General features: G+C 37.8%; 1 protein-coding gene across 7 annotated transcripts in view; it reads right to left on the reverse strand.

The window, feature by feature from the left end:
* Positions 1 to 4673: 4673 nt before the first annotated feature.
* The window catches only part of CDC42SE2 (CDC42 small effector 2), a 96078-nt gene continuing 80015 nt past the window's right edge, over positions 4674 to 20736 (reverse strand). For 3 of the 7 annotated variants that reach the window (XM_032260284.1, XM_032260324.1, XM_032260386.1), the window contains 3 exons: positions 17761 to 17862; positions 11469 to 11590; positions 7963 to 10701 (listed from right to left, as the gene is read on the reverse strand). In XM_032260284.1, coding sequence (XP_032116175.1) covers positions 11486 to 11590; positions 17761 to 17862 — 207 coding nt within the window. In that variant the 3' untranslated portion in view covers positions 7963 to 10701; positions 11469 to 11485. Of the gene's footprint in view, positions 4916 to 7962; positions 10702 to 11468; positions 11591 to 17760; positions 17863 to 20736 lie in introns of those variants that run through there. The other 4 variants (XM_032260432.1, XM_032260621.1, XM_032260554.1 and 1 more) reach the window with 3 other exon arrangements.

Here is a 20736-nt window from a genome sequence, read left to right on the forward strand (position 1 = left end):
AATTGCATTAAGTCTGTAGATTGCTTTGGGTAGTATCAACAGTTTAACAACAGTAAGTCTTCCAATCCAAGAACACAGTATGTCTTTTCATGTACCGATGTCATCATTAATTTCTTTCAGTAACATTCTGTAGTTTTCAATATACATGTCTTTTGCCTCCTTGGTTAAATTTACTCTTAATTTTTTTTTTTTTCTGATCCTAATGCAAACAATTGTTTTCTTAATTTCCTTTTCAGGTTTTTTAAATTGTAATAGAAACACAACTGATTTTTTTGCCTGTTGATTTTTGTACCTTGCAACCTTGCTGAATTTATTAGTTCTGACAGGCTTTTGTTGTCAGAGCTAATGGAATAATTAGGATTTTCTATATATAGGATTATGTTGCCTGTGAAGAGAGATCATTTTACACTTCTTTTCCAGTCTGGATGCCTTTTATTTCTTTTTCTTGCCTAATTGCTTTGGCTAAGACGTTCAGTATTTTGTTCAGTAGAAAGTGTGAAAGTAGACAACCATGGCTTGTGTCTTGTTCCTGATCATAGAAGAAAAGCTCAGTCTTTCACCATTAAGTATGGTGTCTGCTGTGAGTTTCTCATATATGGCATTTATTATAGTGAGGTAATTTTCTTCTTCTAGTTTGTTGAGTGTTTTTATTGTGAAAGGGTGTTGAACTTTCTTAGATTTTTTTTTTCATCACTTGAAATGATTATGTGGGTTTTTCTGTCATTCTATAAATGTGTCCTTATGTTGAATGATTTTCATATATCGAACTATTCTTGTATTTCAGGAATAAATCCCACTTGGTCATGGTGTATAATCCTTTTAATGTGCTGTTGAAATTGATTTACTAGCATTTTGTTGAGGATTTTGCATTGCTTTTTACTTGCTTTTAAGATTTCTTTGTCTTTGCCTTTTGATTATAAGTTTTCTCAGTATGGGCCTCTTACTTGTTAATTGAGCCTCTCATATTTATATTTCCATTTCATTTCTCAAAGCTGGGACATTTACAGACATATTTTTCAAATAAGCTATTTTCTCCTTTCTTCTGTTTGAGACCCTCATAATGTATATATTGGTTGGCTTGATAGTGTCCCTTAAGTACCTTAGGAACTGTTCACTTTTCTTTATTCTTTTTGTTCCTGACTCAGTACTTTCAAATGTCCTGTCTTCAAGTTTGCTGATTCTCTTCTGCTTCATTGAGTTTGTGGTTGAATCCTTCTAGAGAATTTTTCAATTCGACTATGACATTTTTCAGCTCTAAAATCTGGCTTTTAAAAAAATTTCCCAGTTGAGTGCAGTAGTTCACACCTGTAATCCCAGCACTTTGGGCGGTCGAGGTGGGCAGATCACGAGGTCAACAGATGGAGACCATCCTGGCCAACATGGTGAAACCCCGTCTCTACTAAAAATACAAAAAAAAAATTAGCTGGTTGTGGTGGTGTGTGCCTGTAGTCCCAGCTACTTGGAAGGTTGAAGCAGGAGAATTGCTTGAACCTAGGAAGTGGAGGTTGTTGTGAGTCAAGATTGCACCACTGCACTCCAGCCTGGCAACAGAGCAAGACACTATCCCCGCCCAAAAAATTTCCCTGTTGATATTCTCATTTTGTTCATAAATTGTTTTCCTAATTTTATTTAGTTGTGTGTGTTCTATTTTAGCTTACTGAGCATATTTAAGACACTTGTGTTTTCATTTTGTTTTGAGACAAAGTCTTGTTCTGTCGCCCAGGCTGGAGTGAATTGGTGCAATCTTGGCTTACTGCAACCTCTGCCTCCCAGGTTCAAGCGATTCTCATGCCTCAGCCTCCAGAGTAGCTGGAACTACAGGCATGTGCTATTATGCCCAACTAATTTTTGTATTTTTAGTGGAGACAGGGTTTCACCATGTTGGCTAGGCTGGCCTCAACTCCTGGCCTCAAGTAATCCACCCACCTTGGCCTCCCAAAGTATTAAGATTACAGGCACGCACCACCACGCCCAGCCCGACAGTTACTTACCTTCTTTGTCAAGTAAGTCAGAGGTCTGTGTTCTTTAGGATTGATTTCTGGAGATTTATTTTGTGCCTTTGTGTATACCTTGTGATCTCTTTTTGAGGTGTGGTTATTTGAAGAAACACCCACCTCTTCCAGTCTTTACCAGATGGCTTTGTGCAGATGAATAGCTTCACTAATCAGCCCAGCTTAAAGGCTCAGGGGTTTCTTATTTTCTGGGGGCTGTGTCTTCCCTGGGACCATGTGTGTGTTTTATTTGTATTTACTTTTGTTTACTTGAATTGCACTTAGATGTCACTTGCATTCCTCTTCCTGTAATCTATTACCCCAAAGCATCCATGCATCTGGGAGCTGCCTGCTATTCTAGTGCACCAGAGCACTCCCCTTCTGCTTTGCAGCTTCTAGCCATGTGTCCAAAGTATGCCACTGTTCCTGTCAGTGCTGAGTCAGGAGAGACAGAAACTAGTCCCTTAAGCAGACTTCAGATGAGCCAGAAAGTTACAAGCTCCACCTTTTCCCTTTAGTCCCAAGGGAGAAACTGGGAATGACGCAGTTTCCTTTGATAATGCCATGCTGCACCAGGGATGAGCAAGGGTAAGCAACATTCCATGAAATTTCCTACAACTTTGAGTGTGACTTGTTTAGAGTTTTTATAAGACATTTTGGTCTGAATATTGTTTATTCATTGTTTTCCTGGGAAAACAAGAGCCTGAAGCTTCGTAATCTGCCATCTTGCTGACATCACTCCTCTAATCTCTCTTACTTAAAACATAATGTTGTTTCATATTGCTGATTAAAATTAGTAGGATAAAGAGAAGGATATCCAAATAGCATAGTATGGCATGAAATTAAAAATAAAAGTCTCCTTATCCGCTTCCCAAACCCCATTCCCACTTCCTAAGGATAACTACTTGTAGCCATTTGTCTTTTGAAGTCTTCTGAAGGTTACTTCCTTTATTTTAAATAATGTAAGTATACACTTCATTTCTTGATTCACCAACTTTGAATTGTACAAATGATTTTATACACCAAAAGATGAGGCTTTTAGTAGACTTACTTATCCTCCTTCTTTCAGTTTTTGTTACATTTTGATATCTAAGTATCTCACCTGTTAGAACTTCAAATGATATTTTAAACATACATGCATTGAGAGAGTTCATGAGTTCTGAATATGTATATAAAGGAGATTGACACTCATATTTCCCTCCATTTCTTTAACCCGAAACCATCTTCTAAATTTTGTTTTCTAAAATTTACATTTTTTCTGACTATAGTATTTTATGCTTTCACTTAAAAAGGTAAATATATTTTTAATTCACTGTACAAACAAGATATGAGCTCTCAGTGAAATGCAATATTTGTCTCTAAAGCCATCCCTCTCAAATGACATTTCCTTTCTTAAATTTTACAGAACATATTTACTGAGTGCCTCCTGCATGGCCCATCCTGTTCTAGGTACTTGGAATATACTCATTAATTGCTCAAAATAATGTTACATCTTTGGACGTTTTTGGTTTAGACAAACATATCTAGAATTGTCTTCCCTTTTTGTTTGTTGATGGTAAAATGTGTGATACAGATATTTGTCCCCAACCACAACTCATGCTGAATTGTAATCCCCAGTGGTGAAGGTGGGGCTCCATGGGAGGTGTTTGGGTCATGGGGTGGATCCCTCATGGCTTGGTGCTGTCATTGCAATAGTGAGTTCTTGTGAGATTTGGTCATTTAAAAGTGTGTGGCACCTGACCAGGTGTGGTGGCTCACGCCTGTAATCCCAGCACTTTGGGAGGCCCAGGCAGGTGGATCACCTGAGGTCAGGAGTTGGAGATTAGCCAGTCCAACATGGTAAAACCCTGTCTCTACTAAAAATACAAAAGTTAGCTGGATGTGGTGGTGTGTGCCTGTAGTCCTAGCTACTTGGGAGGCTAAGGCAGGAGAATCCTTTGAACTCAGGAGGTGGAGGTTGCAGTGAGCCGAGGTGGTGCCACTGTACTGTCTCAAAAAAAAAAAAAAAAGTATGTGGCACCTCCCCCACTACTCTGTCTCTTGCTCATGCTCTAGCCATGTGATGCTCCAGAAGCCGAGCAGATGCTAGCACCATGCTTCCTATAAAGCCTGCAGAATTGTGAGGCAGTTAAACCTCTTTTCTTTATAAATTACCCAGCCTCGGGTATTTCTTTAGAGCAATGCAAAAAGGTCTAACACAATGTGTTAACTATATTTCTAACATCTCAGCTTCAGTGTCACTGTCTCAGCATGGTGATATTTTAAACTACAATTCCTCCCCTACAACACCAGTTGTTTATCCAGATCACTTACAATTTTCTAATCTGTTATATAATTCACTTATTTATTTGGCTTAATGTCTGTCTTTCTGCATCCCCATCACTAGACAAAAACTCCTGGAGGATTAAGAAATTTGTTCACTGCCATGTCCTCAGTGTCTAAACAGTACCTGGCCACATCAATCAATAAAAATGTTTTGAATGCATGTTATCTTCCTGCTATTGAATGGTATCCATTTAATAATGCTTCTTGTAAACAGTTCTAAAATCTCTCATTGTTTAATTTAGATAGAATGCCTTCTAGGTTGGCTTCAGACCTAGAAATCCTGAGATTTAATTTTATGATTAGATTTGTTCTCTATTCTTTCAGAGTGTTTTTGGGACGGGTGTGTGAAAAGCAAAGCCATTCATTGCTAGTGTAATCATTTGTTTTGCCATCTTACTTCATTGAGAATATGGCTGTAGACTGAATTCTATTTCAAAATAAGTCTTCTGCAGAGTCTGAGGGGAGTGCCCCATTATATTCCAGACCACAGTATTGCTGCTGAGAAATCTGGTAATCTTCAAAAGTTGAAAGAATAATCAGAAGAATAGTATTTCCCAGAGCTGAATACACGGGTCTTCAGAACAGAATGTCCTTGAGGGCTGTGAAGTGAGAAAGTATAAATGTAAAAACAACTTTTTTGAAATTTAAAACGCAAAAAAATGAATAGACCATTTTTTAAAAAATCTTTTTCCTTTGAAGTGCATTTTCCTTGATTTCTCTTTGTAAAACTCCCATTAGTCACAGATTGGACCACCTCACCCTCCACTTCCTTCACCTTCTTATCCCTTATCACTCACTGGAATGAGTATTTCCTACTTTTTTTTTTTTAAATGAACTCCATAGCTTGGATTTACAAAATAGAAAATTTAGGGGTTAGAATGAAGCATTGGCTTCTCTGCTAACATTATCTTCTAATGAGATGAAAAGCAGCTTTCTTCAGTATCAAGATCACCACTCTTTGAGCACTTCCTTGTAAGGTCCCAGATCAAACACTTGATCTTATTCAGGGAGTAACTTTTTTCTTTAGTAAATAAAAATATTTTTTTTTCTTCATCTATGCATCAAAGACAAGTCAGATAACATTAAGATGATGGACATTAAAAGGATGAGGGTAGGGGTCAAAATGAGCCTTGAAGTCAGGTATCTACAAGAAAGTTTTGTTGTTCTTCCTGCATTGTTTTCCTTTTTTTTTTTTATAAAGCAAACAATACTCTATTTACTTTTTAAATTGCATTTTAGGTTTTGGGGTACATGTGAAGAACATGCAAGATTGTTGCACAGGTACGCACATGGCAGTGTGATTTGCTGCCTTCCTCCCCTTCACCTATATCTGGCATTTCTCCCCATGCTCTCTCTCCCCACCTCCCCATTCTCCGTCCCTCCCCCATTTCCCCCCAACAGACCCGTGTGTAGTGCTCCCCTCCCTGTGTCCACGTGTTCTCATTGTTCAACACCCGCCTATGAGTGAGAACATGCAGTGTTTGATTTTCTATTCTCGTGTCAGTTTGCTGAGAATGATGGTTTCCAGGTTCATCCATGTCCCTACAAAGGACACAAACTCATCATTTTTGATGGCTGCATAATATTCCATGGTATATATGTACCACATTTTCCCTGTACAGTCTATCTGAATGTGACAAAGAGAATGAATCCAAGCTGGAAAATACTCTTCAGGATATTATCCAGGAAAACTTTCCTGCATTGTTTTCAAAGATTCAGGCTCTTACTCTGTTACCCAGGCTCAAGTGCAGAGGCAACATCATAGCTCAAGCTCACTGTAACCTTGAACTCCTGGGCTCAAGGAACACTAGGAGAAAGTATTATTAAAGGCAAACCCTCACAGTCTGAGAAACATTATAAAAACCAAGAGTTAAGGTGCCAAAACATAAAAAGTCAGATGAAGATGAGTCATTTAATGGTTTCAATTCATACTGGACAATTCTGGACAGAGACAATAAATACAAGGTAAAATTTCAATTACGTCTTTTGTGAATAGTGTACTTTAAGCAGAGGGCACAGAATTTCCTTATCAATTTTGTAGATGTTTGCATCTTCATAAATACCAGCAATTCCCAGACTATATCTGACATTTTATAGATTTGTCTTTTTTTGTGGTTATATGCCCCTCCTTCATTGTTTTATGCATATCCTTTAAAAACATGAGCTCACAGTATAATTGCTCTTGGTCTACTTTTTTATAGTTGGAATGTCATTGGATTGTCGTCAGAATTTTATTTTGCAAAGAACTTCATTTTAAGCCAATTTCCTTTTAGTGTCTTTGGACGTCGGATAAGGACAAACGTTACCAGAACTTTGAAATACTCTTTCCTAATATTTATCTTGATGTTTTTTCTATTTTTAGAATTTGTGGCAATTCTCATAAAATGAAACCTAACTCACCTATTCTCAGTATTCGACCAGCAAAACACCTCAGTTACCTGTGCACATGATCTAATGCAACGAAGCATCTCTAATGGGTTTTATCTGGTGAGTATGCAGAGATACAGATCTTGTCTTAAAACCGGGTTTAGCTGTGGAACTATTACATTTTGGACCAAATCAATCTTTGCTGTGGGAGCTGTCCTGAACACTATAGGATGTTTAGCAGCATCCCTAGTTTCCACTTCCCAGATCCTGTACCACCCCTTCCTCAAGCTGTGATAACCAAAACTGTCTCCTGACATTGCTCCACTGTCTCCATGAGGAGCAAAATCACTCCCTATGGGAACCAGTGTCAAAAACCATTTTAGAGGCAAACTATAAACTAACTCCTCAAACTGTGATGGTGGAAACAATCTGTAACTTCCTAATACAGTAGCTGATCACTACATGATGCTACTAAGTACTTGAAAGGTGGCTAAGTATGAGGAGAATTCTTAATTTTATTTCATTTTAATTAAGTCCTACATATACTATAAGGACAAGACGCTTCATCATGGAAAACTGTGTAGGTATCTGATACTTTTGTTAAAAAATCATATGTGGTTGATAGGCAATAAAAACTGAGAAATAGAACATTAATATATACATTTTTAAAACTTTGCCCACCTCATTTCTACTCATACCCCTGCTGAATGACATATAAACTTCATCCTATGTTATATTTAAAAACTTGGTTTTTTTTGAGACACCAGAGTCCAGTTCTGTTGCCCGGGCTGGAGTGCAGTGGCACCATCATCATGGCTCACTGCAGACTGGATCTCCTGGGCGCTCTCTATCCTCCCACCTGAGCCTCCCAGGTAGCTGGGACTACAGGCACATGCCACCACACCTGGCATAAATGTTTGTATATTTTTTGTAGAGAAAGTGTTTCACCATGTTGTCCAGGCTGGTCTCAAACTATCCACCCACCTCCACCTCCAAAAGAGCTGGGATTAGAGATGTGAGCCACTGCACCTGGCATAAATGTTTTATTAGCCCTACTTCTAGCCATTTAAAGTTTCATTCTGACTAGGCATTTGTTAAATTAAAAGGTGAATTGTGAAGTTAAAGATTACAATGATAGAAATTTAAAAAGGTTTTAGTTTTCTGTATGATAGGAGTCATAACTAAAAATATAATAAGAATGCAAAAAAGGTGCTCTAACTGAATTCTGGTAAATAATTCCTTGAAAGAAAAACTAAACACATTTAAAGGAAAGGCCAACCAGGATTGAAAGAAAACATTTATTCAATCAAAATCAATACTTTCTTTTTAATATCTACAAGCCAACACGGAACTCATTTTATTCAAGAATGAACACAATGTACAAAAAACGTATGCTTATATTATAAAAATATGTCAATTTTATCTTCTGGGTGCTCAGCAGAAGTCATTTTAAACAAAATCAAGGCAAACTTGTTCTCTATAATGAGTCTGCTATAATTTAACAATGAAGTGAAAGCTAATGTACTCAAAGTATTTTTAAAGGCCCACTGATGATAATGCTGCACTGGAAATGCTTAACTCAACACTCCCACTCTATGCTTATTGGCACCACTTCATGCCTACATTATGGGCAGTACCTCTTTTATAGAATGCAGATCACTGCTAACAGAATCCATGTGATTAAATCTTCGGTTTCCTTTAACAGTTGTTAGCATATATTTCAGCAAAGATTAACAGTATAATGAATTTTGAGTAGTAAAATCCTATTTAATTAGCTTCAATTTAAAAATGAGATATGCTGCTATGGGGAACAGATGACTTTTCGAGGTTTACAACCCCATTTATGAACATGGGAAAGCTGCCTTCCTAAAAAAAGATTTATGTCCAAGGTTAATACCGTATCTTTTTTGGTAATTTTTCTTATTTCTTGATTTTATTGGCACCTCCCAGGCACTTTGGCATGTGCTCCTGTATGAAGTGTAGTTACTGTGCCTGCAGAGTTAGTAGCAGCTACAGAGTAGTTACAGGCTGACGAGTCCGCTTTTGGCTTACCACGGAGATCTGTTCCAACACACGCTGGTCGTTGGAGCAACAGGAAAAATGGTGACTTGGAAAAAGAATAAAATCATGAATCGGGGAAAAGGATCATGACTTCCAGTACTGTTGTTCCAGCAGTTACATGACAAGTAGAAAAACTGTACTAATTTAAAGAGTCAAAACAGAAGTAGACTAAATAGCATCAGTGCTAATAATGCCAAGAAAATCTAATCTCTTTTTTAAAGAGCTTGCACACAACAATGTCCCTGGCCAAGAAACTGACCCTGTCTGGCTGAGCAGAATGACAGTGGTACTCAGGCAAATTCCACAATGTGACATCCACACAGTGAATCAGTGACAACAGATGAATTCAACTTTAGAAGATGATAGTTATTAAATAAACTGCAAAATGTCTACTTTGAAGATGCAAATGTTTTTCCTTGGCAGATTCTGTGCTTGGGATTGACACAAAGGCTCAAAATTGCAAAATATAAAGATCAAGTAATCTGGTGCCCCGCTGTACTGGGTAAATGTACTGGTTGAAATTAAATTTAAAAAACTGGGGGAGAAATGCTCTCATGTTTTACCTACATAAACCTAATGTTTATTCAGTTTCCTGTTCTGCGAGAATCTGGGACTAAGAGGAGTGAAGGCAGAAGATAAAGTGATCCCTGTTTCTTTATTCAAAGTTACCTAAACTAAGTTTTTAATTACGCCTCATTTGTTACATGTAATGTTAATCCTACCAAATGTAGTTAGATAGGCTTGAATTAGAAATAGGATTTAAACATTTCAATGAGAACACAAACCACTGACTCTGGCTTAACACCACATTCTAGAAAAGAAGAAACCTTTACAGAAATATTTGAAATATACAAAATTTGTGCAAGGACAAAACATTTTAGGACCTGAGCAAAGGCTTCATACAGGTTGTTTTCACTGGCAATAATTCAGCCAGGTCAGTATGTTGCTCTTGGCAACTGATGTGGCCCCTAAAATATGTAGAACACAGGCCAGTGACTCTGGAGGTCTGCAGTTAGTTAGTTAGTAGTACAGGCCAGAAGTTCAACAAACTGCTACTGGAAACCATAATGTTAAAAACAAGTAAAAATTATCAAAGAATGAGTGCACAAAGAAACAAACAGCTAGTAAGATGAAGCTGCTCAGGATCAGCCTGGATGAGAGTATGACCACAACACTCAGATGTACCACACCTCCTCGCTCTCAAAATAAATACATTGAACATTTACAACAGAATGAATGCCTTATGAATGCAAGCTTTTATTGCAATTCTAATCAAAAAGACCAAAGGTCATACTTCTAAATAAGCTACAAGTAATCTTTTCCATGAAAATGATGTGACTTGGTGCCACAGCTAACTTTCTCTAATAGCAGCATCATCAGCCCATGGCAGCAAAGAAATGTTAATTTCTGGCATCCCATGGGCTCTTATCGAAGCAACTTCATAAAGCATGCGGATATCTATTCTGCTAAAGTTTCAAACAAATAAAAATGATCATTGTGCTTGTGGTTCTCATACCTTTCAAAATATACATAAATGATGGCAAATTAACAAATAATAGCAGGTTCTTGCTTTCCGATAAAATCATAAGGCAGAGGGTTGACAGTGAAAAGAAAAATGTTTAAAATGAAAAAAAACTGCAAAATGGTGTTAGCATTCACAAAAAAGATCATGCGAAGATCAGATCCATACTGATTAAACATTGAAAATTCAGCGACAATCCAAAGAACTCTGTCCATGAGTCCAAAGGCATGCATGCCGGCTGAAGGAAATGCAGGATTCATCTGACAGTATCTTCTTCAGAGCAGAACAGTAACACCTCACTGGAATAATCACCACAGGGTGAACAAGGTGCCATCACACTTCTTTTTTGTAATTCAAAATAAAAGAAACGCAATCACAGGACAAAAAAAAATTACAGAATATTGGACAGAGAAAATACAGAAATTCACAATGACCCTATAAAGCAAAAAAAAAAAAACTTCAAATTATTTCTACACTTTCGGGGTTTATCCTTTTTCAAAGTAATCTTTTTAATTTTAAAAGTTTATAATGAAATATTTAAAAACGAAGTGTTAACTATAAAATTACTCCTCATGAGATTACCTATAGTATCAATACTTTTTTGAGACAGGGTCTTGCTCTGTCACCCAGACTGGAGTCCAGTGGTGCAATCTCAGCTAACTGCAATCTCTGCCTCCTGGGTTCAAGCAATTCTCATGCCTCAGCCTCTTGAGTAGCTGGGATTACAGGCATGTGCCACCACACCCAGCTAATTTTTCTATTTTTAGTGGAGATGTTGGCCAGGCTGGTCTCAAATCCCTGGCCTCAGGTGGTCTACCCACCTTGGCCTCCCAAAGTGCTGGAATTATAGGTGTGAGCCACCACGCCGAGCCTCAATATTCAAAATAATAATTTCACTCTTGTTTCAAGGACACATAAGAAGCATCTTGTCATCAGAATCTTCCCAACCAGATGTTTTAAAGTATTTAAAGTTATTAATAAGGAAAAGAGCCTAAAACTTACATTCAAAGTGCAGGACCTAGACTTAGCTGAGTAATTTTGCCTTTCCCAGTAAGTTCACAAAAAATAAATATAATACGGGATTATATATATATATATATAAATTTTTTAAAACTCCAAGACCTAACTAAGGCTGCCTGTGATGTCAGCTATTATTGGCCATGTCTGGCCTACAGGTCCAGACCCCAGCTCCAAGTACTCACTGGAGAAAGGACCAGGGCTATCCCGCCTTCGTATCCACGAGCTGCATCTGCATCTGCACATTGGCAGGCATTCCACCTCCATAGCCTCCCTTGGACTGCATTTGGTTCTGAATGGAGCTAACCTAAAACAAGACAAAAACACAACAAAATAAAATGGAAGTCAGGAACTAGGTCCAGTGCAACTAAGTAATTCTTTTCCCAGAATTTTATCTGGGCTGCTTTTTTCAGAAGGATACTTTTATAGACTTAAACATTTTCTGGTTATAAGGACAAACAGGGAGACTAGCAATTGAAACAATTTTTGCAAAAATCCCTATTTTATCTGTTTACAAATTACTAAAAGTGAGTTTTGTAATTTACAAGGTATTTGGTAACATTTGAAAAACAGTCAAAAATATATAGATCCACTCCACTTTTTTTTTTTTTGTTTTGAGATAAGAGTCTTGCTCTGTTGCCCAGGCTGGAGTGCAGTGGCACAACCTCAGCTCACTGCAACCTCTGCCTCTCAGCAATTCTCCTGCCTCAGCCTCCCTAGTAGCTGGGATTACAGGCGCATGCCAACACACCCGGCTAATTTTTGTATTTTTAGGTTTCACCATGTTGGCCAGGCTGGTCTCAAACTCCTGATCTCAAGTGATCCAACTGCCTCAGTGTCCCAAAGTATTGGGATTACAAGCATCGACCACCACACCCGGCTGATCAATTCCACTTTGTTTCACAACCTCAAGTATCTTAATTTACAGATACCTCACATAGATAAATCACCTCAAATACTTAGTAAAGAATCAAAACCAAGAAAATAAGCATGAATAATATTGGTCCAACCACAGATAAATCTTAAAAGTCTGTGTCATAAAATGTGCCATCTTAATATAGTCTGATAAAGTAAAAAAGAATCAAAGAATCCAAAGAGGAAAGTAGTCCCAGTTTATTTATTAATATTGTAACTGGGTAAACTATCCTCTCTGAATATCAGCCTTCTTATTTGTAAAAGGGTTAAGATGGTAATCTTTCCCATCCACATTAAAGGGCTGTTTCCTGAGAGATTGCAAGATATATAAAAGCCAGGATATTTTCTTTTCACTGAAACAAAGGCACATAAAGCCATTTGCAAACTGTGAAGTACTTTTAGCATATCATTATTATTCCAATCTTAGTTCATATAAATTAGAAGCAGGCTGGAAACAGAGCTGGAAAGTCAGGCTGGATTGCTAGAAGAAGGAACACAAGCAATATGATTTTAGAGGTGATGGCCTAACAGTGGAGAAAGAACACTTGGCAGCGTGGTTGAGTATTTCATGGAATCAGCTCAAAGGGCCCTTCACACTTCCACAATTTGGAGAGGTGCAGGGAACTAGGGGTATCATCTATTTATCAGTCATCTGCTTATCAAATACTTACTGAGCACCTACTGTAATATAAGGCATGATGGGTGAGGTGCTTTCCACTGGTGATTCTGAGTCAATACTGTATTAAAAGAAAATAAGACTTGTTGGCCGGACACGGTGGCTCACACTTGTAATCCCAGCACTTTGGGAGGCCCAGGCGGGCGGACCACCTGAGGTTGGGAGTTCGAGACCATGGAGGAACCCCGTCTCTACTAAAAATACAAAATTAGGCAGGTGGCACTGTTTGAACCCAGGAGGTGGAGGTTGCAGTGAGCCAAGACTGCACCATTGCACTCCAGCCCGAGCAACAAGAGTGGAACTCAACTCAAAAAAAAAAAAAAAAAGTAAGACTTGTCTAACTCATTTTTGGAGTAAGGAAGGTTTCAATATAATACAAAATAATGGCAAAATAGAAAATGCATAGCTTATTTAGATCAAAAGAGTCTATATGAGAAAATGTGGTTGGCTCTTAAATGGGAATGTTTTTACTCACCTGGAAATTTACTTACATGGAACATCTTATTTGTATGACACCACATTATAAGGTGTTACTGTAATAGTCACATTAATCAAATGACTAGGAAAGAGTGTAAGAAGAAATCTATAGGCTTTTTTTTTTTTTTTTTTTATAACATAAACTTGCTCAGTTAAAGCAGTGTGAACAGGCCAGGGCCTGCCACATGATACTAGTTCAAATTCATCATCTGCCCCTTTAAGGTAACATTATGTGGCACAAATTTGATACTAAATAGTTTTCCACTTAACATGGTATATTAGCTTTTATAGATATTTTAGGCCTGTCTTTAAAAAAATCTTTATGACCAGATGCAATGGCTCACAGCTGTCATCTCAACACTTTGGGAATTCAAAGTAGGCAGATAACTTGAGCCCAGGAGTTTGAGGCCAGCCTGGGCAACATAGTGAAACTCCATCTCTACAATTAAAATATAAAAACTAGCTGGGCGTGGTGGTACAGGCCTGTAGTCCCAGCTACTGGAGAAGGCTAAGGCAGGAAGATTAACTGAGCCTGGGAGGTCAAGGCTGCAGTGAGCACTCCAGCCTGGGCAACAGAATGAGACCCTGTCTTAAAAAAAAGGAAACAACAACAACCAAAAAAAAAAAAAAAAAAAAAACACAAAAAAAAACCACCAAATAAAAAAAATCTTTGTTTTTATACTGTGCATTCAATAATGCCATGTAGATTCTAAGAAAGAAAAAAAGTATTTTTTTTCCTCCAAAAGTCAATTCTTCAATTTAAAGAATTTGGTTTAAGTAACCCTTATTAAGTAACTTTAATAAGTAATCTTTCAGTGTTGAGACTGAATGTATTATTGTGACTGTGAATATACAATATTTTAACACAACAAGGTTACATTACTGAAAGGGTAACAGAAATCTTTTCTGGCAAGAAGGTAGTAGAAAAGGAAAGTCTTTTAAGTAAGTAAAGGTAGAAGAACAATGTATTTAGAGAAAAAAAGAATTATAAGTCATTTAACCATTCAATAATACCGTTTAGGCAAGCCTGTTTCTTATGCAGCAAGCCATGTTACTAACACTAGCTGCTCAGTTCTCAGGATAGACAAACAACAGACAGTATTTCTTTGACTAAACAGCATGTCTATATATGGTTTTGTCTTATTTACACTATTATTGCATAGGATAGGAGAACATAATTTTTCTCACAGAGTCAGGCCCATCAAATCAGGACTATCAATGATACTCTCAAAAAGTTACTTGGCAGGTGTGGTGGGTCATGCCTGTAATCCCAGCACTTTGGGAGGCAAGGTGGGCAGATCACCTGAGGTCAGGAGTTTAAGCTCTGCTCTAATAAAAATACAAAAAATTATCCAGGAGTCGTGGTGCCTGCCTGTAGTCCCAGCTACTCAGGAGCTTGAGACAGGAGAATTGCTTGAACCCAGGAGGCACAGGTTGCAGTGAGCCAAGATTGAGCCACTGCACTCCAGCCTGGGTGACAGAGTGAGGCTCCATCTCAAAAAAAAAAAAAAGTTACTAATCGAACAACACCATTCCTAACAGCAAGAACTCCGTGCTCTGTAACGGTGGGATGGATGCTGAATATCGCTTTAGAGATAGCAAACTCAAATATGAATGGACTATAAAACACATTTGGGAAACACACTTAGCTCTAAAGAGCTGAAATACTTCATAAAAAGTCCACCTCAGTAGCAGAGAAGGCTGCCTGGACACAGCAAAGTAGAAACTCTACAGCAGCTGAAGTCTCATCTTGATCCTGCATCTAAGGTTGAGAGGCAGATGTGCAAGCCCTGCAAAGTACAGCTCTGCCCCAATGATGACAAGCAAAAAAGTTGGTATGCCAAGATGGGTTTTCCATTCAGCGAGGAATCTTAAATGCAATTCAGAAATGTACATAAGATTTTAAAGGTTAACAAATGCCATGAACTAAAATTTAATTCTTCCTATACAGTTGGATTTTATTATTATTATTATTTTTGAGACGGGGTCTCACTCTTCACCCAGGCTGGAGTTCAGAGGCGTGATCTTGGCCCACTGCAACCTCTCCCACCCAGGCTCAAGCAATCCTTCCACCTCAGCCTCCCAAACAGCTGGGAGCACAGGTGCACATTACCATACCCGGCTAATTTTTTATATTTCTGGTAGAGACAGGGTTTCACTATGTTGCCCAGGCTGGTCTTGAGCTCCCTAGCTCAGGCAATCCACCTGCCTTGGCCTCCCAAAGTACTGGGATTACAGCCATGAGCCACTGTGCTTGGCTTTATAGTTGGATTTTTAAAAAACCTAAGGTGGCAGAGACAACATTTGTTAATGAGAAAGAAATTAAAATTCATATATAATAAATTTGAAACCACCTATTCTCTTTATATAGATTATAGTAACCATATTAATAAAAGTAATAGGGCCCCATTTAGTCTTTTTACTCTATGTTGATAAAGGAAACAAAGCTACTGATTATTTTGACAGGAACATGATACCTCTTGCATTTCCACAAAGCAGTCAAGTGAAACAAAGTACTTTTCCTACAGATTTAAAACAAACAATCTGTTTCCTTTCCAGGAAGGTTTAGATGTCATTCCTTTGCTTACCTAGTAACTGAAGTGACAAACATCTTTGCTGTATCCAGGATACCCATCTACCTATTTTTAAAGTCCCTTTTAAGTCTTTTGTTAATGCTGTCTAGTAAGTTGGTATACAGTGGATCATAATTTTGTGTTTATAAAACCCTGTTGACTTTCTGGTTCTCAACACTTTAGGGATCATTTAGATACTTGTTTACTTTAGGCACAGGAAAAGAGTTAGTCTGTTGATACTCAGTGGCTTGCTTTAAGGCAAATGTGAGGAACAACTCTGATAAGAGCCTACATTTGGTGCTGCTTCTATTATACTGCATTCTGGTTTTCTCTCCAATAAAAATTAACAACTAAAAGATCAGATGAATAGATCTAAAGCCTATTCTGAAACTCACTGAAACCTCTATTAAAAGACAGCAAATAGATCTTCTTATTTCTGGTTCTTCATACCCTACTGCTTTGCCCTAAAAGGATATGTGAAAATACAAATCCTATGCTTAGTGCATAAGAACATAGAGTAAATAAATCACAAACATTCTAATATTATCAACGAATAGTTAACAGGGGTCACAAACACCCCAGCCGCAAACTGGAAGTTGCCTGTTAGGAACCAGGCTGTACAACAGGAAGTGAGCAGCTGCAAGTTAGCAATACCGCCTGAGCTCTGCCTCCGGTCACATCAGTGATGGCATGAAATTGTCACAGGAGCACGAGCCCTATTGTGAACTGCACAAGTGAGGATCTAGGTTGCACTTATAATTTTTAATAAAATTATAAGACCGCTGGTTTTGTAAAATAAAATACTGGCCTGTGGTAAACATTGAGTTACTTTTTTAAAAAAATTTATTTTTAACATTACTAGTAATAACAGAACAATGTCTATTGACATAAAATCAATAATTTATAGATAAATTTACTCAAAAAATAAAAATAAAAAATTAGCCAGGTATAGTAATGTGCACCTGTGCTCCCAGCTGTTTGGGAGGCTGAGGTGGAAGGATTGCTTGAGCCTGGGTGGGAGAGGTTGCAGTGGGCCAAGATCACGCCTCTGAACTCCAGCCTGGGTGAAGAGTGAGACCCCGTCTCAAAAATAATAATAATAATAAAATCCAACTGTATAGGAAGAATTAAATTTTAGTTCATGGCATTTGTTAACCTTTAAAACCTTATGTACATTTCTGAATTACCTTTAAGATTCCTCCCTGAATGAAAAATCTATCATTGGCATACCAACTTTTTTGCTTGTCATCATTGGGGTAGAACTTTAGGACTGTACTTTGCAGGGCTTGCACATCTGCCTCTCATTAGACCTTAAGAGAGGCTAATGCTTGATGAACTGAGGTGGAACAGTTTCATCCTGAAACCATTTCCCCCTTGGGAAAACTATCTTCCATTAAACCGGTCCCTGATGCCAAAAAGGTTGGAGACCACTGGTTTATAAAATAAAGCAATAAAATGTGTGCAAAAGGCAACTAACTGAACTTAAAAAACAAAAGATTAATTATTATTAAAAAGGCTGATCTCCAAGTCCCTTTGGTGGAAGCAAGAGAATCAATAGGATATTAACCTCCATTCTGAACTCAAATACTCTCAAGTTTCAGGACAAAGGCAGCTATGAAGAGTTGAGTACAAGAAACAGAAACAAATGCATAACCTAGAAGACATTAATTTTTCATCATTAGTTTGCTTCTCTCTTCTATGCTCACATTATGTATTTACATTTACTGTATACAAATTCATTGAGCATAATGCTATTAAAAATGTTTGTGCCTATCATACAGGTTTCATATGACTATGCCCCAATGCCCTACCTGCATGTCCCACCAACATACTTACTGAATTCATTTCACTGAACAGGTCTCCTGATCCAACATGAGCCGTGTGCACAAAGTTTGTGGGCTCTCCAATCATACTTCTGTCAATCCGTCGTCGCCTTTTCTAAAAGATGGGCAACAATGTGTTGAGAAAGTGATCTTATTAACAACTTACTCTGATGGATTTTTTTTTGTTGTTTTGTTTTTGAGACGGAGTTTCGCTCTTGTTACCCAGGCTGGACTGCAAAGGCCCGATCTCGGCTCACCGCAACCTCTGCCTCCTGGGTTCAAGCAATTCTCCTGCCTCAGCCTCCCGAGTAGCTGGAACTACAGGCGCGTGCCACCAAGCCCAGCTAATTTTTGTATTTTTAGTAGAGACGGGGTTTCACCATGTTGACCAGGATGGTCTCGATCTCTTGACTTCATAATCCACCTGCCTCGGCCTCCCAAAATGCTGGGATTACAGGCTTGAGCCACCACTCCCGGCCTCTGATGGATTTTTATACTATGATTGTTTAACAATAAATTTGCCAAGAACACAAAAATGCCTAGCTCTTAGACTATCACAATTACTTCTTATGATGAAATCCCCAAGAGTAACATATGCACTAAAGTGATTAGTAAAGCAAAATAATAAGTTATTATTTAAAGCTTAATAGATTATTTGGTTTAGTTTTGGTCATCCACATATTTGTATAATAACTGCTTCAGTTTTATTCTTTTTAGAAAGCAAGACAAATGTAAAATTACCATCAGTCACTATTATTGTTGGCAAAGAACAAAGTACGGTTTGAATACAATGTCTGATTTTAAACATTACGTTCTTGCATCATTAACAGATATATTACATTTTGATGGTTATTACTTAGATTATACCCAATTACCTTTCTATGCTAAAATGAATCTGTCATTCAGCTGGTGGGGGTGGGAGGGTGACAGTTTTGGTCCTAGTCCATTCACTCTTCTCTGGTCTGTTCTGGCTGGGAACTAAACCTGTTGACTTAACTAGGCTGAGGCTGGGTCTTACTGACTCTTCCATATATACACTTTGTAAACTTTTTTTTTTTTTTTTTTTTTTTTTTTGAGATGGAGTCTCGCTATGTTACCCAGGCTGGTCTTTAACTAGGCTTAAGCAATCCTCAAAGCTCAGCTCCCAGGCAGCTGTGATTACAGGCATGCACCACTGTGCCTGGCTGACTCTTCCTAATTTTTGACAACCACTTCTCATAGGGTGCTGGGCCCCATCTTCCAGTAACTTTAGCCACCGGCCACCAGCTGGTGTACCTGTTCTGATCAATATGCTCATCTACCTCTTAGAGATAGTTCCTTACCCTACTGCTGTGTTTCACTGATTATCTAAGATTTTTCCAGACATGAAGATTATCTTAGATCTGTCCTGAGTTTTCCATGACCCTTTAGATATGATAATCTTATTGGGAAAGACCACTGGCCAAGCTGGGTAAGTATCCTACTATGACCTCTGCTTACCCTAGTTTACTTCCTTCCATGGTATACTTCTCCTGAAATTGCAGCTTCCTCAAAACCAAGCCAAGTTATAAACTTGTTGGATTAGCTGCCTTTGAACATAATACTTTTATGTCTTTATCTATGGAAATGCTGGCATGATCCTGATAAACCCCAAAATTTTATCAAGACAGTCCCATATGACAGTTCCTCAGGGTTAGAACGTGATTTTCTACAAAACCGCAAAAGCAGAGAGTCCATGCATATATTGTAGAAGTCCATATACATTGTTTTACTCTCCTCTCGTTTATATTGTCATAGATTAGAAACCAAAAAATAAAAAAATAAATTAAAACGCTTGACGCTTTTCCTTTGAAATATTGATGTTCTTCATCTTTAGAATTCAGCAATGACATTAGCTCAACTCCAAGTTTGTTGGGTTTTCTTTCTACTAATTCTACATGGCACACAGTTGTCTAAACACAGGTTTTCTGTATCTTTGAAAAGTTTTATCCTGTTAGTTCTTGATAATTGCTCCATTTGTTCATTTTGCTATTTCTGGAGTTACTGCCATGTGGACATTTGAACGTGTGTGTCTATAATCTTCCAAGTCTTATATTTTCATTCTTTATTTATCTTCATAATTTCACTGCATTGGAAAATAACTGCACTTGATCCTTTTCAGAGGTCCATGCTAGATAGTAAATATTATAAGCTTGCAGGCCAATAAAGTCTCCATGGTAGCTTTGACTCAACTCTGCTATTGTAGTATGAAAGCAGCTACAGATCACATGAAATTAAATGAGTGTAGCTGTGTTCTGGTAAAAATTTATTTACAAAAACAGGTGACAGGCTAGATGTGGCCTGCAAGTGGTAGTCTGCTGACCCCAGCTCTACATTTTTTCAGTAGTAGCCACATAATTTCATTTTTCCATTATGGTTATTTTTCAGAGGCTCTTTGTTTTGACATGTCATTGCAATACTTTTTAATCTCTGAAAAAGCTGTATTATAGTTTTTCACTCTTTTCCCTAAAAACACTTAACTATACAATTATAAGTCTGTAACAGTAGAGAACAAAGTATTCTCATTATTTGAACACGTTTAGTTTTACTTCCAGCCCTTTTTTGAAAGGTGGTAAGAAATTGTCTGTCTTTTGGGGCCCTGTTCCATACGATCATATAAAACTTTCAGGTTAAAATGGTATAAAGTCAAAAGAGGCTTTTGTCTATTTTTTTTTTTTTCTATTTCTTAGCATAGTGCACTGGTTTCCTGCTATCTTTTCCTTGCATATTGCTGCCTCTGATGACTTTACAGGTGCCTCATACAAAGACTCCCTGCCCTTAATGGCAGACATGACACCTACAACCATCCTTTCATCTGGAGTGCTGCATCCCAGCAATGCACTGGTCTTTTCCGCTGTTCCCCATCTTTTTCACAGACTCAGTTTGTCTATGTCCAACCACCCCATTCAACATACTTCTCTTCATACTATTTTTGTTTGGAATGATAAAGCATAATTCTATAAATTACCCT

Source organism: Sapajus apella, unplaced genomic scaffold (assembly GCF_009761245.1).
Source record: "Sapajus apella isolate SASKATOON/1434 unplaced genomic scaffold, GSC_monkey_1.0 scaffold1, whole genome shotgun sequence".
In the NCBI taxonomy this organism is placed as follows: Eukaryota; Metazoa; Chordata; class Mammalia; order Primates; family Cebidae; genus Sapajus; species Sapajus apella.